The 18,427-nt window shown below is 41.7% G+C and overlaps 1 protein-coding gene across 4 annotated transcripts; it reads left to right on the top strand.

Moving 5' to 3' along the window:
* The first annotated feature begins 3,242 nt into the window (after positions 1 to 3,242).
* Positions 3,243 to 16,004, top strand: ASB11 (ankyrin repeat and SOCS box containing 11). Of its 4 annotated transcripts, none has more exons than XM_079307562.1 (8): positions 4,428 to 4,538; positions 4,615 to 4,752; positions 6,380 to 6,459; positions 9,339 to 9,446; positions 11,569 to 11,719; positions 11,925 to 12,059; positions 12,968 to 13,159; positions 15,866 to 16,004. In XM_079307562.1, exons 2-8 carry the CDS (start codon positions 4,683 to 4,685, stop codon positions 15,988 to 15,990), a joined length of 861 nt encoding a protein of 286 aa, XP_079163688.1. In that variant the 5' UTR covers positions 4,428 to 4,538; positions 4,615 to 4,682; the 3' UTR covers positions 15,991 to 16,004. The 4 variants fall into 4 exon arrangements, with proteins under 4 accessions (XP_079163686.1, XP_079163688.1, XP_079163687.1 ...); XM_079307561.1 differs by having other exon boundaries at positions 4,428 to 4,548; positions 4,623 to 4,752; XM_079307560.1 differs by lacking the exons at positions 4,428 to 4,538; positions 4,615 to 4,752 and adding an exon at positions 3,243 to 3,453.
* Positions 16,005 to 18,427: the final 2,423 nt, after the last annotated feature.

The raw sequence follows: 18,427 nt of genomic DNA, 5'->3' as shown, positions 1-18,427 counted from the left end.
GCATTCCCTGGGAGCACAGGCACTGGCAGCTGCTGGAATTTGCTCTCCTCCTGCCCAGGCAGCAGCAGGAGTTTGACTAACCAGGCCCTACCCATGGTGATGGTGGCAGATAATGAGATGAACCCACCTTGGCTTGAGGGAAACCAGTGAGTCACTCTCCACATCTCTTTAAAAGCAGGAGTGTTGTAAGAGTGCTGACCTCAGGATGCAAATAAGGCAAGGCTTGTATGGGAAGTAGTGCCGTTTATTAGATCAAACTGATAGAAAAAAAGTAGTCAGGCTCTGTCTTTGTTCTCATCTCTTGTTTGAGTGTCCCTCACTCCTTTTTTTTCCCCAGTTATCTTACTTTGATTGAATACATTTGATATTCTAATCCCAACTGCATACATTAGAAATACACTGCTGTAATTCAAATTACTGCAAGAATAAGAATAGACCAATATCTCCTTGAAGTTCTTTGAGATAAGGATCCCTCAAACTTTTCTGTCCTTGCCAAATTCTTCAGGTCACATCTGATATTTCTCCCCTAAAAGCTGGATAAAGTTAAGGTGAACTTAACTGAAAATGAGTTTTTTTTCTAAGATGGATTGCCTCTTTTTTCTGCTTATTCCTTGTATGTCTGTAAACTGAGCATATATAAACACTGCCTTTCTATTCTTTTGGAGATTCTAGCTAAAATACTTCCATTTATCATCTCATAACAATTTTTTTGAAGGACTAATGTATTTTTGGGATATTTGGATTTAACAATTTAGTAATTATCTTCCACTTAAGAGTGGTTCATGGAGATGTTTGGGCATTTGGTAGCTCTCAGTGAGGTGTGTTTTTTCTACAAGGGGCTGGCATGTTCACTCATGTCTGCCACTGGAGTTGCATAACCCACCTCACTCAGCTCAAAAGAGCAAGGGAGGAACAATGACAATCCTGTGTCTGCCCTGTCACTGCTCCTGTGCTCTGCCTGTTCTCACACCTACACTGTGTTGCTCATTTCTCTAGTTTCAAAAATACCAGGGATTTCTGAGTGATCACACCCAATCTACTTGTGGTTTGCCTGACTATCCCCTTCACCAGTATTCATACTTTCCACCATGCTGTTCAGCTCTCTTCCTCATGATGATTTTCTTTTACATCCACTGCAGTAATTTTCTCAGTGCTCTTGTACACTAAAAGCAGATTAAGAGATTACACAAATTTTTCTCAAATGACTCACTCAATAATTTAACTGAAAAATCTTTATTTGTCTTATTCTGAAGCCAGGAGGGTGATTTTGCTGCTACATAGATAGAGTTAGTCCTTCTGAGAGAGTCATGTTCCAGTGACTCCTTCCAAGCAGTCAAACTTTCTCAAGGTTTTCTACAGCAGTTGGAGAGCTCTTTGGTATCATCTCACTAGGGATAAGAGATTTTCAGTTTCTTTTATTTTTCTGGGGTTTATGGGCATGTACAATTCTACATACCATCTAGCAGGGTGATTATGAAAGAAATCAATGAATCTCCTTTGCAACCAAAAGCCAGTTTTTTGTTTTTTCTCTTAAAAAGTGCTCTTCCTTCTTGCTTATGTCCTGTTGAGAGCCAGTTTTGTAAATCCTACATGAGAAAGATTTCTCCATCATTTAGGCTGACTTTACTTTGTAATGGTTTTAATATTTTTTATGTGTTCTTTTTCTTTGAATCCTATATTTTGTTCTTTACCGCTTTTACTATTCCTCTGGCTTCAGGAGGAATGTTTTCATTATCAGATTTTTCTGGGCTGACCATTCCTTTGTTTGGTCCACCTTTGTTTGCTAATTTCTCCTCTTTGTTCCTCAGATGGGCAGAATTAATTGCCAATAAACCAATATGTTTTTCTGTGATTCCTTAACTGAACTTCTCTTGTCCTGTAATCTGCATGTTCAGCTGTCTTGTCCTGTGACAAACTGTATTAAAGCGATTGAAAAGAAGAAATCTTCCTCTTTTGGATTACTAAGTATTATAGTTTCTACTGGTATATGATATTACTGTGTAAGCAAAAGTAGATGTAGATGTAAGAAGTTAAGTTATGTAAGAATGTAATGATTCAGAATTTTAGAAAAATTGGTTCACTTGAGAAAATTGCTTGGGGTGTTTTATCTCTGAACATATTTTATATAGCATTTTAGTGCTCCTGGGAGAGCTGAGCACTGGAGACAGAAAGGTACTAAACCAACTGTATTTTGATAAACCAAAAGAAATTACATCTAAAATGCCCAGAGAAATAATTTGCTGCATAATTTCTGTGTGCATATCCACCATCTCTTTGGGATCTCTAAGAGAGGAATCATCCTGCTCTTTTCCTCGACAGATATTGGAGTTGAAAGCTAAGAGAACTTGGGCAAAGAGGGGAATCAAGTAAGAAATAAAACCTCTTCCTGTGGTACATATATGAAAATAGGAATAAATAAAAGCTTAAAAAAAAAAAAAAAGAGATGGTGTGTTCTACATAGATTCAAATAAATACATGCAGAAAAAAACCTTTTGTTCTCTATGGAAGCCATTTGCCTTCAGAAAGTGAAAAGGACAGTTAAAGAAAGGATGCATCATGTTCCCTTTCAACTATTACACCTTTAAATCAATGGACAATAATGTAAAAATATTTCTGAAACAGAGAATGCTGTTTGGAAAAGATATCAGTGGACACCACTCTATCCCTGAGTAATGGAAAAAAACTGACATCTTATCATGTGTTTCTTTTTGTGCAACTTCTATGTATTTTCCTCCTACTAGAATAACTTTGACTTCTTAGCCCTGGCTTTGGCCATGAGGGTTCATTTCAAATTCTTTCATGATAATGCTTTTCTTTGACATTTGCCTTTGTTCTGTGTCTGAGTACCAGCAAGGCCTGTTCTCAAGATGGAAAAGACAGAAAGGTGCTCTTTTTGCAGCACCTCTGCAGAACAATTTCTCCAACTTTATTTATGCAGTCTTTGTAAATGGAACTGCTACCTCAAAGCATAGATCTAATGTGGATGTATAGGCTTTCAGATGGTATGGAGAGCACCTGTCTGAAAATTTATTCTCATTTATGTAGGTTTGGAAACCATTTTCTCATTTGTTTTCTGTCTGCAGAGATGTTCAAAATATCTTATCTTTGATATTGTTATTTAGTATCAAATACCTCATGCCAAATAAAACCAGGCTGTATTTTTGGTAACTGGAGAACAGCAGGTCCTGAAGGGTTTAAAATAGATGACATATGATACCAAGAATAGCCCAGTGCAACTTGGCCAACCTGAGAAACTATTCAAAGAGCAAACCAAAATGGAGGGCACTTCTATACTCCATTCTTTCACTAACATTTATTTTGCCATTTTTGCTTTGTTTTGCTTCAAGCTTTTAATTAAAATTTCCTTGGCTTTGCTGACCCATTTCTATATTGTTAAAGGCAACAGAAAAGAAGCTGCCAGGATAGCAGAAGAGATCTATGGAATAGTCCCAGGTAAAGTAAAAACATGGACTTTCTAACATTTAAAAGTTTTATTTGCCACATTTTTGTAATGTGGGGATTTAAATCAGTGAGTTGCCATGGAATGAGGGATTTTTTGCTAAATGCATGGGTAAATGTTTAACCTGAAGTGCTTCCCATTTCTGGGGTCTTTGCAGTGTTAGTATGTGTTGGCATGATTTAGGTGTGCAAAATATGAGACTCCAACAGTTACCCAGCTAGAATGAGGACAACATTTGCTCAAGGCACTATGGTAAATAAAATTATTTTTCTCAGATGCAAGGTATTCTTCATCAGTGGTTACAGATGGTTTTACTAAACATCCAGTTTTATTGCCAGAGAATATTTAGGGAAAAGTTTTAGCACATTGATTTTCAGAAAGGAGATGCTAGGAGTATATAACTAATGACTTTATGAATCCAAGCCAAGAATCCTTGTTCTGTTAAATCAGATGATGAAAATGAATGCAGCTAAAATAGTTCTGAAAAATACACAGCACAAGAATACATTGTATTTCCTTGGTTGCTTGGTAGTTCATGGTTTAGTTTTTTTCCTAGTGATTTTAATAATTCACATCACTGCTGTAATAATGAGTAGGCATGTGTTTGCATTCCTGTTAATTCCACTAATTAAAATGACACACTATTTTCAATTTACTGCTAACGAGGGCTTATTTTCCTAGCTGAAGATTCTTATCAGCATTGTGACATCACACACTTCTATGTGACTCATTCCTGGGGCACTTCCTGATTGTGCCATCACCAACAGGCATAGGAAAGCATCACAACACAGATGGTGTGGGGTGGCCACCCAAAGCAGGGAGATTAAGATCTGGCCAAGAGAAATACTGCAGCCAAGCATTTTTGACAAAGCCTGTATATATGCAGGCATGTCTTGGTTATTCATCTATTTTTTATTCTCTAGAATATAATTCTAATCATTTATTACTGTAATTTTTTCCCATCATTTTTGCATCAAGCAGGTTCTTATTGAGGTGCCTGGATATTCAACAGGCTGTAACATATTTTTATCTGCAAGTTTCCATTTGCAGAAAGCCATTAAGGATAATCTTACAAAATGTAAGATCACGTGGTGTTGTTGTTGGGGCACTATATCATATTGCAGTCAGAGCTCCACAACCTTTTCTCTTGGCAGTGAAGCAGCACAGCAGCAGCAGGGCTGTGTAATTCCTCTGCAGGCATTACCACAGAGCATTTTCAGTCATGTCACTCCCAGCTGAGAGGGGCAGATGTGCCCCATATGGGAACTATATCTGCCACACTTTTCAGGGAGGTAGGTGGTGGTGGCTGGTGTGCACAGTGTGTGTTGTCCTGAGGCTGTGTGTGCATCCACATGCATTGGGAATGCTCTGCAAATGCCTGTGAGAACACCCACTCACACGTGTTTTACTCTGCATAAAAGGTTAAATGAGGCTCTGTAGCTCTGTCTGAATAACTCCTGAATCTCCTTGGTGTATAACAGCTCTGGGCTTTGTCACTTGCAATGTCTTCTGACTTTCTGAACCCAGCTTGCCTGTTTCAGTCACCAGCATGATGGGTGGGGTATTTGGGATGTTTGCAGGAAGATGTTCCTTGGTCCCCACTCGATTCCTGTTTCCATAATTTTGACTGATCTGTCATTCAGAGCCTTGCCATATATTGTGCCAGCTGGTCTTTCCTTGCCAGTTCCCTGCCTTAGGAGCCCAGGAAGTGCTACTAATTAAATGGAAACAAAAGTAATAACTGTAGTTAAAATTGTGACTCCAATAGCTGAAGTGCATCCTGGTCCTTGGGTAACAAAAGGAGACTGCTTTGGCCAAGGGTAAAACCTCTGCTGTATCCTTGGCCTCAAGTCCCCATGGATGTGTCTGTGCCTCTCTCTCGTTCCTCCCTGCCTTGGGTAGTATTTGAAATGGAGATAAATCACCCTTTCCATTCTCTCTGGTGTGCAGCATAGCTGAAAAAATTAAACAGGACAGGGGTTTCAAATACAGTGCCCATGGGTTTGCTGTACAACAGAGCATGAATGCAAACACTGGTATTGCTCCTGTCCTGTGGCACTGGAAAGGCAGCTGGCCTTTGGAGAAATACTTATGACACACTGTGTCACAGTATGGTTATAAATTTTAGCATAGGACTTGTAAATTTGCTCTCTACTTGAGTGGCAGGGGTTTAACCTAAGCTGAATGTCTATGCCTGTAGGTATTAGCTAGGCTAAAGAATTATTTTTCTTGGCACAGAAATAGATTAGGGTAAGAAAAAAGGCAAGCAAGCCTGTGTGAAGGAGCCTGAACAGTTCAGCATCTCAAAATTATTAAAGAAGAAAAGTAAAGCCTTCAGGCAGAATTTGTTTTTCCATGTACTTTCTAACATTTTTCAGTGAAGAGAATGATTAAACCTGTTACATGGTAGTCTGAGAGGGAGGATGTTATTTATGAAATTGTCACTTCAGGAAATAAAACTGCCAAGGACATGACAGAATTCATTTGATGGACAAGTCAACCCTGCTGTGAGGCTCTTAACAAAGTGTCAGAGAAGCTGGGATGCAATTTGTGACAAGAGCTCCCGAGGAAAGGTGGAGGCTGTTATGGTTTTGAGTGGGAGAATTGCAGGGTTCTGAAGTCTCCCTGTGAGACCCAGTAGCATTAAACTCGCGATCTTTGCTGAAACATGTTTTTAGCTGTTCATTTAGAAGTGCTGCCATAAAGCCTTCGTTCAGGTCCCTTAGTGAGCAGCCAGCTTTCTCAGGATTGCTGACCCCTCAGCTGCTCTGCTGAAATTAATTCATCAAACAGTTTCACCCCTGAGCCCACACTGATTTGAGTCCTGATCTGCCCTTACACATGGCTGTGCTTCCCCTGTCCTCCCTGACCTGCTTTTGCTGCATAGCTGAAAGAGCTTCCATGCATTTGCTGTTCCAGGCAGCTGGGCAGACCGGTCCCCTCTCCATGATGCTGCCTTCCAGGGACGCCTTCTCTCTCTGAAAACCTTGATTGCACAGGTAAAAGCCCACAGGTAAAGAAAAGGCTGGGAAGCAAGGTGGTTTCACATGAATTGCATTTGTGGGCTGGTGAGCTGGTAATAGACTGCAACAGGGCATAAGAAATATGACTGTATGAATAAATATATCAGCACAAACACCTCTGGGCATGTATTAGTTTGCTCAGCTAAGAAGCTGGGGACACAGACTATCACAGCTTGCAGCTTGCTGTACAATAAACAATGATCCTTGTGCTCTTTCTCAATGATGAACCATGTAACTAGGCTTGAGAATAGGGGCAATAAATATATATATGTAGGCTATTTAAAAAAAAAAAAAAAAACAAACCAAAACCAAACAGTAAAAAGCTGCAAAAGTGCATCTTGCTTTTTATAAAGTCAGCCTACAACTCCCTGCTCCAAAAGGAACCAAGAGCTCTGGCAAAAGGAAAAGAGGAGGAGAGAATACATGAGATGGAAAAGAAGCTGGATGTTAAAAGAGATAGGTTATGGTTCTTTGTGCTCTGCCAATCATCTTTCTTACCACTTTTGCCTAAACTGTGTCCTCATCTAGCACAAATAGGTAACTGTCCCCCTCTCCCTCTTGCCCCCAAGTCAACTGCAGGGAAATTAATTCCCTGAATGTAAAGCTTTTGACTTGGCTGTCAGACTTTTTATAGCCAAGGTAAATAATTTTTACCAGAGGCCCCAGCTCTAATGGAGAGCATCCTCGAGGAGTAGAGCTGTCAGTGTGAAAGTCTCTTCTCCAGACATCTCTTGAGGCAGAGCTGCAGCTAAAAAAAAGATGCTGCTTGTAGACACTCCCATTTTCTGATCCCTCTTTCCTTCACTTGCTGACATAAAGTGATTTTTATGGAAAAGGAAGTGATGGAGGTTAGAGACAAAAAGAAAGAGGCTTTATTCAGTTAGGGATTTGATGGTTTCCTGACCCCTCTATCTCCATTTATGCTGACCTTATGCCATGTTGTGGTTATTCAGTAGATGCCCTGGTTATTCACTATTCATGGTTGTACACTGAGGAAGCACCCAATGGTGTGGTTGTATCATTTAGTTAACCCACCCTTTCTACTTTCCCTAAGACATTTAATTTTGGGGGTAAAAGTGAAGGTCCTTGCTGATGAAAAGAGATCAAGACATCAGTGCCTGCAGAGCCTGAATTGGAGCTGAGTCACCACAGACTGATAAATGTAGGGATGAAGTTGTTCATGGAGCAGCAAAATCATTGCTTCAAAAATAGTTTCACTACTAGCCTGAAATGAAGTGTGGGACTGTACCTGAGTATCTGTGGGACACTCAGAAGTCTCTACTGCAGCACTGTGGCTTTCAAGAAAGCTGCTGAGGCTGTGGCTGCACAGGGAGTGCCTGGGCACAGGGAGGTGATATAGTGCTCAAGAACTCACCAACACCTGCTCCAATGCCTGAAAGAAGAGTTTGATTTTTCATGTACATTGAAAACAGGGTTTCTCATGAGTGATGTTTGGCAAACAGCTATTTTAAGATGTACAACTTATTCTCTGTTTTGTATTGGCAGGAATTGCTGTTTTTCCCAAGATATCAGTGCTTATTCTTTCACTTGCTATGACTGAGTTTTATTTGTTATATATATATATATATATATATATATATATATATATATATATATATATATGAATAATGATTGAGAATAGGTCTCCTTATTAGGAGTCTCTAGAAGAAATTCATGTGGAAGGAATATGCTGATCACAAAGTATGAAACAACCATACAATTGGAAAATCAAATACTCTCTATTTTTTCAAGGTTTTATCTATTCCCCTAACACCATTGTAATGCATGAGAAATTTTACCAACAACTTTTACATTAATAATATTTTCACATGACTGAAAAACATTGTTTTTCTATAATGCTTAGCCTGAAGTGTTTACAGTGCTTTTAATCCTCACAGCATCAGGACTGCTGACTTTTCTTGCCATGAGAGGTTGCTCTCAGGTGGTCCTTTCTGCCCATTGCATGGGGTACTGTGTGCCAAAAAGTGCATTGCTGCCATCTCGTGAGCTACCCTGTCTATAGCACATCAGGGAGACACAAATGTGCTTCAAAATATGACAGCAAGTGGAAAATGGAGCTGCTTCCAGGCCTGTTCTCACATATGCTTGTAAGATTCTAATCACCAGGATATTTAGCTGTATTCAGAGGAAAACACATATGACAACTGTTTTCCCCTTTGTGAATATTTCTGGTTTGTCTTTGTGCAATGATGTAGCAACTGTCAATTAGGGAAATACCTGAAATAAGGCATTTGTAAATCACTGTTCTTTCTTCCAGTGTAAAACATTTCCTGGATGGTCAGATAAGAGGAACTGATTTGTGGGTGGGATTTGACTCATCTCTCTTATAGGTTTACCAGGTGCTTATTACCTCTGAGTGAAACACACTTGGGCACCCCATGTAGTGAATAAAAGACTTTTAGGATACAATTTGTCTGCCCTACTGGAAACAGCTCTTCAGCACAGGATGAATCATATCCTAGGGAGTCCTGTTTTTCCCCACTGAGGGAGCTGCCAGCTCCAGCTGAGCTGCAGATACCTGTGCCACAAGCATCCTCATTCAGGGAGGTGAATCCCTCCGGCTGTAGCTCCTGGTGCAGGACTTATTGGGAAAGGGAGTGCCACTCTTACAAGTTAAAGAAATGTGATGTCCTTCCAGCAATTGACAGCACATCCTAAAGAGCTGGAAATAGAAGGCAGGGCTTGCAATAGCTCCCAGTTGAACCCCATCACCAGCTTTGTGGGGACAAGAACTGCATCACTGAGCAGCTCCAACCCAGCCAGCCTTTGCCTGGGCACACAGCAGTGGCTGTGCTGGAGGCAGGGCTGTCCCCTCACGCTGTCCTGCCTTGCAGGGCTTCAACGTGAACATGGTGACCACTGACCGGGTGTCAGCTCTGCACGAGGCCTGCCTGGGGGGCCACGTGGCCTGTGCCAAGGTGCTGCTGGAAAACGGGGCCCAGGTAAGAGCTGGGAATGCCACTGGGACACGGGCACCTGGGATGGATATCCCATGTCAAAGGGGATGTTGGACCTGCTGTCCATGTGGGCATCTCAGACAGAAATGTGGAAAAACATTACGGTGTTTTCCTGGCTGGTAGATTTGTCTTCCCCTTGTATCACCCCTTTATCTTTTGTTTTCCTTTTGTGTGTGAAACACACTCACCATTGATGAAAAACAAATGAAAGAGTGAAATAACCTTGAAGAAAGTAACTCACATTTTTACCCTCCCCCTTGTGAGGTTATTGACCTCCAGTGTTCTCAGCAGCAACTTTTTCAAGTTACCTTAAATAAGCAAAGCAGCTAATAGTTGCTATAAAGGTTATTTATTTCAAAGCACATCAGTCTCACAGGCATGCAGAAAAGCAATGGCAAAAGCTCAAAAGCTAAAGGCAAGAAACAAATGGCTAAAAAGCAGATGGCTAAAAAGCCCCAACTCTCCCCAATACATATTTTATATATGATTTTCCCAACAAACTAAGACACAAACTCAGACCACCACTCCTTAACCTATTAGAATTCTAGATTTTTAACTAGCCAGGTTACATATAGAACTACACATACAACCTATCTTGTTCTATCTGCAAAATGTAAACAATATTCTTACTATAGCTCTATTATGTCTAAGTACTGTCTGCAACTATGGTCCTGGAGTCCCTACTGAAAACAGCAGTATGTTTGCAACCTTCACTAGAACTCTCACTGCAACTTTGGCATTTCAAACCTTTCACTTACCAAAAGCATTAGAGCTCACCCTAAAACTTAATTACTTCTATTTAAATGTCTACTTTATGTGTGAGTGGCTTAATGTACTTCGACCCATCCAAATGCTTTGACTCAATTTCTGCACTCTGATCTCTATCTGAAGAATTCAGAGAGACCCCTGACTCATTGACTCCAACACCCCCTCAGCAATGATCACTGGAATTACATCTAGTTTTCTATGGGAAGGTTTGGGAATCTCTTATAAATAAAAATGAATGTGCTTGAAGCAATGGAACACTTTAGCTGCTAATAAAATAACAATTCCCACAGTTGTACCTAAAGCAGAATACATGTTCACAAAAGAGATTAAGGAATGGATGAAATATATAAGAATATTTTAATGTCAGCTGGGTTTTCAAGTAAAATTTATATGGCAAGAAAACAAGCAGCACCAAAAGAGTCAAGAGACCTCCAGTGCCTCCAGCAGCCCCAGCCACACCTGCCTGATGGCACTGGGAGGGGGTGAGGGCAGTGGAAATTTTACAAATTGGCGTGTGATTGCATAATCCATTGCTCTTCTCCAGTGTGCCACAGAGTTAAAGAAATGCAGATTTGCTTCTTAAATTGTCCCTGAGGGCTCGCTATGTGTTTAAACATAGCATAGACAGGGGTGTGGTGTAATTCTTGGGTGTCCTGTGCAAGGCAGGAGTTGGACTCCATGATCCCAATGGACCCCTTCCAACTCAGCATATTCTGGGATTCTGTGATCCTGGGATTCTGGGATCCACAGCTCTGCTGTCCCAATGGAGAATGGCAATAGAGGTTCTTGCCAGGTCTTTACATCAGAAGCTGGGGAAGAAAATTTCTGTCTTGCATAGACACAGATGTATATCAAGTCCTTCAAGCTCATTTTCTGTTTGGGATTATGTTTCTGTGAAAAATTCTTTTGCTGGGAATGTGTTTTCAGGTGAAAGTATTAAACAGAAAGTAAGTGTTTTCATTTAGAAAGCAAAGCCATTTTCTTTTGAGGGTGTTCCACCTTGAGGCTGGTGCAAACTAAAGAATCTTGAAACTACTCAACTTCTTCACATTAAAACTAAGAAAGAATAAAAAATTGCAATTTTTAGCAGGTTCAGCAGGAGCATTCATAGCAGGTGGGGTTTTTGCCTTATGGCACTCACTAACTGGGAAAAAGAGCAGATATCAAAGGAGAATGTTATATATGTTATATCACAATATACAGCCCAGAAAGCTGTAAATAAGTAATTCCTGAGGTTACACTAGACAGGAGTCTCACTCTGGCGTGCTCCTGGTGTACCCAGGCGTGCAGCAAGGGCGCTCCTCTGGAGCAGGGCTATCCTGAGTGTGTTTCCTGGCAGGTGAACGCTGCCACCATCGACGGGGTGACCCCTCTGTTCAATGCCTGCTGCAGTGGCAGTGCAGCCTGTGTCAGCATGCTGCTGGAATTCGGGGCCAAGGCACAGCTGGGGAGCCACCTGCCCTCGCCCATCCACGAAGCTGTCAAGAGAGGTAATGTTTGGGTGTGAGGGGTGTGAGCCCAGCCAACAATAACTGCATGACAAACCTGTCTTTTGTCTTGTCAAAGCATTTAAAATATTATTTCCATATCAGTGAAGATGAACAGGTTTGGCTTTTTCACAGCTCTTGTGGCTCAGAGCTGTATCTGGGTGTGTTCTGCTCTGCACCAGTGCAGTGAGAGCTCTTCCCTCCACAGGTCACAGGGAGTGCATGGAGACCCTCCTGGCCCATGAGGTTGACATTGACCAAGAAGACCCCCAGCACGGCACCCCTCTCTACATGGCCTGCACGTACCAGAGAACAGAATGTGTCAAGAAGCTTTTGGAGCTAGGTGCACCTGGAAGGGGGGCTGGGGGAGAGCTATGGTGGTGTGAGCCATGCTGCTGGTCTCTCTGAGTTGCCTCTCTACTTAAAACACCATGGGTTATTTCCACAGTTCTGGAGCCTGACTCTCTCAGACTCATTCGAGGCCATTAGAAACTTCTCCTGTATTGATAAAGAAATTATGATTTCCTAAGTGAAAAGCCTTCTTAATTTCAGACACCTCCCTGAGGCTATTTGAATGTGAAAACAGAATTCTTTTAGTTTTCCAGAATGATAACAGGAAGCACAGAAAATACTGGCTAATATTACTCACCAAAATAAACTCCTAACATAGCAGTTTATCAGAACCATTAGCTTCACCCCCTCCTCAGTGGATGATGAGGGCAGCAGTAAAGCTGCTTGGAAGAATAATCACTGCAGGTCCAGGCACAGCCTATGAACTAGCATTAATTTTTGCTGTTAGTGTGCATTAGCTGACTTACACCTGCTCAAAGTGTGGCCCTGCTGTGCCCAGCCAGCCTGGGGCAAGCATTTTGTTTGCTGTGCTCCTAGAGTTATTACAATGAAATACTGAAAGATTTTGTTGGGTTTTTCTCCCCCTGGGTATTGAAATGTTAGATTTTATACCATTAACAATTTGCAAGAGTGCATGGTAGGCTTTGAACATGTAATGGATTGAAGGTCAGGCTGCTCAATGCTGAGCACTGCTGACAGGGTTTGGTGGCCCAGGGCACTCTTACAGAGCAGTGTGTGAGCTGGTGAGCTCTGCACAGCTGCTGCTGAGAGATGGGGATGTCCTGTGTGCCATCCACCCCTTTATTTATGGAGGCTCCTGGTGGAAACCAGCCAGTGTGGTGCAGGCTCAGACAGCCCCTGCTGCCCACCAGATCTAACCACGAGCTCTTGTTCCCCAAGGAGCCAGTGTGAACGTGGGGAGGAGACTGGACACCCCCCTGCACGCAGCAGCCAGGAAATCCAGTGTGGAGATAGTTGTCCTGCTGGCAGACTATGGTGCTAACCCAAAATGCAGAAATGCTGACTTCAAATGTGCCCTGGATCTTGCCACGCCCCACAGCAAAGTGGAGCAGGCGCTTCTGCTCCGGGAAGGTAATGGTTTCCTTTCTTCACTTTTTTAAGTAAGGCAATATTTATATCCTTTACCTAAGTAGGTTTTTTTAACTGTTTTTATAAGTAATGCACTATATAAATTCTCTTACTTTTTCTGCTGCCTTCAAACCTCCAACACATCACACAGAAATCTGTTTTTGTTGTTAGAGCAGCCACATGGTGCTATGGTTTTAGCGGGTAAATCAGTCAATTATTCTCTGCTTTCTTTTCCTGTCTATTAAAGGAAAATCATATATATTTACCTAGTGGGACTCTTCGGGTTAGAAAATACCATGAAAGTTTATTAATAGACAATATTTAATACCACCATCCAGTGTTCAGCCTTGCACCACAGCTCAATGAGTGTGTCCCCTGTTGCCAGGAGAAAGCAAAGCTCTTTGCCAGACAACTCTTCAGCTTCACAGCTCTTCCATGTGACTCCTGGGGCTGCAATCCCAGCACAGATCAGAACTTTGCTGTTCAGCCTTCCTGCAATTAATTATCTTTTCAGTTTACTGGAAGAAAACTCTGAGCAGAAATTAATCAGGATCCTCTTGTGCCATTTTCACCTGCACAACATTTGGCCAGAACTTCATGCATCCAAGAGCAATATCCCTGTACCATGGGCTTGCTGAATCAGTTCCCCCCTCCTCTAATCTCTGTGTTTCCCAGCTCACTGGTATCCTCTCAGTTGGTCTGTGTCCCCCTGAGGCTCCTCTGACTCAGAGAGTGATTTGTGCTCCCCCCATGCAAGGCAGCCTCTCACCTTCCTGAGCCTGCTCACAACCACCAAGGACCAAAGTGTGCTGTGCACAAAAAAAACCCCAAAAAATACTTCTAGCAGCTCTTGCATGGTAAATTAATAAATGTCAGTGGTGCACATAGGCTGTGTGCAGACCCTCTGAACACAGGTGGGCTTTATGGAGGAAATGAAACATTGGCTTAATACCCTTCTGTCCTGCTCCCTTTCTCCATGACTTTTCATGCAAAGCTTTAATTTGTCATGTCTAAAACCTTCTGGGAGGAATTTTGTTTGAATGCTTCTCACCTTGTGTGACTTCTGTCCCCACACCTGAGTTGCCCAGGTCTCAGTGGCAGACTGTGGGAGTAAAGGAGTGCTGCCAAGTGTCCTGCTACCATTGCCCTGAGTGAATCAGAGTTTGTGTAGATAAAGAAATATCCTTAAGATAAATAATTTTCTCTTCTCAAACTTTCCTTCTGACTTCCACTCTCAGCTTGTCACCCTCTTCTCCCATAAAGTCAGAAAGGTTCTAAAAGCATTTCAGTTCTTGCTGACTCTTTGTTTTTTAGGCATGAAGTTTTCTCAGTTTCCTCACATTTGGTTCCACTTTCAGATATTTTGCTATGCTTAACATGCAACTACTCTTTTCCCCTACTTCTGTGTTTTCTGAGGTCCTTATGTATGAAATAAGAACCCTAGACTAAAGAGTTTCTCTACCCCTAACTTCTCTGCTGAGGTTAGATGGATTCCTTTAATTGCTCCTCTCCCTAGCTATTAAGTCATGTGAAATATAAAATGTGTCTGTTTTCCAAAGTACTTTAGGAGATGGTAGTTCCTTTCTTCACTTCCAGTGACAGTACTACAAATGTTCTTTTTTATAGATCCCATATTTTTCTATTAATTTCTTCTCAGAGGGCATATTATCAGCCTGCTTAAGCTCCTAAATTTTCCCATAGTAAAAGCACAGATTATGTAGTTTACCTGTAAGATACAAGTACAGACCATTAAGCCCACAACTCTACCTATTACTTGTCAAACTCTGCTGTGATTGCTACTGTTAGGACAGAAACTGGAAGGGAAGGGCAAGAGGGGGTTCAAAAACTGAGCACCTCTGGGCAGGTGAAAAGGTTGCACCTGGAGCAGCTCTGATGACAGGAAAATGAAGGGGAGGCAGGGACACACTCACTAGCAGGGACACACTCACTAGCAGGGTGCATTTGCACATGCAAGCTTGTAGTGGCAGAAGCAAGGGAGCCTCATATCCAGGGGGTTTGTGCCTGGCATGCACCTCACCTGATCCGTGGTGGGGTGTAGTGGGGACAGCTCCTGGTCAGAATAATAATATATATTCTGAGACATAAATATAAATATAAATATAAATATAAATATAAATATAAATATAAATATAAATATAAATATAAATATAAATATAAATATAAATATAAATATAAATATAAATATAAATATAAATATAAATATAAATTCTGGTCATGCAAAAAGCCTAAGTTGCAGTTACTACTTCTGCAGGTACCTGCTGAGATGCCAGTAGTTGAAAAAAGTGTGTTCTGTGTGTATGAACAATTAACTGTACTTATCCTTTATCCTCACAAAACTGCTGGGGGCTGTCTTATATCCTGAGCAAGGGCTACACATTCCAAAGCTCTCTCTCCAGTGCAGACACTTTATGGTATTTTAGGTGTTTGCTCAAGAAAAGATACCAAACAGCCTAGTTGTGCATACAGAAAAGGGTGATTAGTGCTCACAGTTTTCAAATTGCTGATCCAGCTCTGAGAACACAAGTTAAATATGAACAATGATGTGTCTAACTCTCTCTGACTCCAGCAAGTGCAGTGTAGCGCTGCGTGGCTGCGCTGCTCTGAGCGGCAGACCCTGCTGGTGCTGGCTGTGCGGCTCACGCTGGTGGTGGGTCTGGGGGTGCTCATTGCTGCCTCCTGTCCCTGCAGGTCCTGCCAGCCTCGCCCAGCTGTGCCGGCTGTGCATCCGGCGGCGCCTGGGTCGCTCCTGCCTTTCCACGGTGCACAGGCTGCAGCTGCCCGAGCCACTGCAGAACTTCCTGCTGCACCGGTAGGGCTGCGCCTGCCTTCACACTGGGAAACACAGAGGAACAGATGGCTCTCTGCTCCGAGATTGTTGTAGCAAAGAAAAAAAATTCAAAGGCATCATTTACTGTCTTCTGTGGCTACCAAACATTGGCTGCTATGTGACAGTGAAAATTGAAAACTCCTTTTCACAGGCAGTGGATGGTACTGTGGATACAGTGCCCTCACAATCTATTGCCGCATCGACTTACACCGGCCTGGGAAGTTCCCTAAACAGCTCACTTGACACGTTTGTAAATGCATATGCACATGTCCATTCACACACAGAGAGATTTACCCTGCGTTTAGGGCTATATTTATCTGTGCAGCATCTTTCTTCCCTTTGTCTATCCAATCTCAATGCCAAAATCAAGGCAGTGGATGTTTTTCTTCCATTAGTATGTGAAAATGAAAGCTTTCAGTGAGAAACATCAGATGTACACAATATACTGTCTGTCTTTTATCAGCTTTGATTTTGCATCCTTTAATCTCTTTCCTATTGTTTACTGGAGCCCTATCAATTTCCAGCAGTCTCTGGCTGCCCAGCCACTGTACATCCCCGAGCACAGCTATCCCCAGTGCTAACACATCTTGTCCTTGGAGGTACAAGTGATGTTATGAAAGCAAGAGCAGGGTTTTCAAGCAAACCCACAAAAATGTGTCAAAGTCTAAAAAAACCTTTTTGTCTCTTCTAGAAAAAAAATTCCTCCAAAGTTATATCACCTGAGATCTGGCTGCATTTATTACATGAACATTTTTTCTTAGCTTAATTTCATAGCAGAACTGCAAATATTTTTATAGGCATAAAAGGTGATATTTCAACGTCCATCCTTTGCAAGGTTTAAAGAAAAGCAAAGGAGTTCTCCTTCTTTTGGCTTTGCATGCTTGACATTTCTCAAGGTAAGTCCTTGAATTGTGGAGCTGGAGAGAAGCAAGGCCACTAAAGACAATTGTGCATCACCCAAATGTTGTCCTTTTGGATTGGATTGTTATTGGATAAATGTTGGATTTTCCTCACCAGGAGTGGTTTGCAGGCTTGTCTGCTCCCTCACTCCCTATTCTAGAGGTTTGAATTACCTCCCTAGGAGAAAGGATTTTTTTGATTGTTATAACCTTGTCCATTGTGTATTTGTTTAAATAATGTGGGGATTAGTAGCTTGGAAACAGCAGGGCTGAAAGCATACACCTTTTTGACTTAAGAAATGTGGGATCCAGTGATAGTTGCTATTCCTGTTTGACTTCATTAAAGTTTATTTTGTTTTATCTGGGGAGGTTCTTCCAGGGGATGAAACATTTCTTCAGAGCCAAGTTTTGGTAAACTTCTGCCATGAGACAGGCAATAGTGTTTCACCAGCTGTAGCAAACTGAGAAGCAGAATTAAAAGCAGTCTGTCTCCATTTTGCTCAACTTCACAGGTTCAAGAGGCTGCTGACACATTTTCAGGCTGTGAAATATAATGGTTTCTTTATGAGTTAGGCATACTGGCACCAATTTTCACTGCCCATACATCTTAATTCAGAGGGAATTGGCCTCCTGGAGCCCGGACACAGGACTGGCTCCCAGCAGAATTCGAGCTCCTGCCCCTGCTCCAGCAGCAGCAGTCTCTGGTTCAGTGCTAATCCCTTAATGTCACCATGACAGTTTCTCTGAGACAAAGGTCTAATGTTTCCCATACTTCTTTATGATTAATTCAGCATGAGTAAGACAAATTGAGCTTTCAGCAGCCCATGAGACTGGACCTTCAACATTACAGCCAAAACTGGATGCAGTTTTCAGCCTGTGTTTGCACATATTGAATGTTATCTGATGGCAAGAGCTATTGCCCATAAAGTTGTCAGTGACATCAATGACCTTGTACGGTATAAAACTTCATGAATCTCAGATATTTGAACACTAAATTCTCAAGAGCCTTTGAAAATCAAATACTATCAAGAAAGAAATGTCTATATTAATCTGATGTCAGCAGATCTCTCTCAGTTCTGTGTTTACTGCAAACTCACCTGCTCTGCTAAGAGAATGGCAGTGAGAATACCACCTGCTCTCTAAATGGAGAGACAGAGCCTCAGATGTGTGAGCTGTCAGACTTGCACTGCAATCAAGGGACTGAGGCAATTTATGGGATCTATTTCAGAATGTATAATGCTGAATTGATTTTCTTCTGCAATCATCAATGAAAGCAGTATTTCACTTGCATAGGATTTTAAATTGAAAAAATACATCTCCATTAAGAAAATGCAAAGTCTTTTCAACCTCTCAGAAAGTTTTATCTCAAGAAGCAGGGGAAAGTGCCCTATATTTATTTCTGATATTAGCTTCCTATGAAAAAAAATCACATTACCTTTCCTTCCTGGAGACATCATTCTCTCTGAAATTCTGTAAATCAGAGAGCCTGACAGCCTTAATAAATCAGAGGAGAAGTTCAGAACT

The sequence above is a fragment of the Erithacus rubecula genome (genome assembly GCF_903797595.1).
Source record: "Erithacus rubecula genome assembly, chromosome: 1".
Taxonomy (NCBI): Eukaryota; Metazoa; Chordata; class Aves; order Passeriformes; family Muscicapidae; genus Erithacus; species Erithacus rubecula.
The sequence above is the reverse complement of the archived record's forward strand: the minus strand, read 5'-3'. Positions and strand labels throughout refer to the sequence as shown.

Coding starts and splice junctions, on each gene's coding strand:
- ASB11 (XM_079307560.1), top strand. CDS start 3,276: ATGGAGGGCACTTCTATACTCCATTCTTTCACTAACATTTATTTTGCC. Junction 3,454..6,379: donor GATCTATGGAATAGTCCCAG/GTAAAGTAAAAA, acceptor TTGCTGTTCCAG/GCAGCTGGGCAGACCGGTCC. Junction 6,460..9,338: donor TGAAAACCTTGATTGCACAG/GTAAAAGCCCAC, acceptor CCTGCCTTGCAG/GGCTTCAACGTGAACATGGT.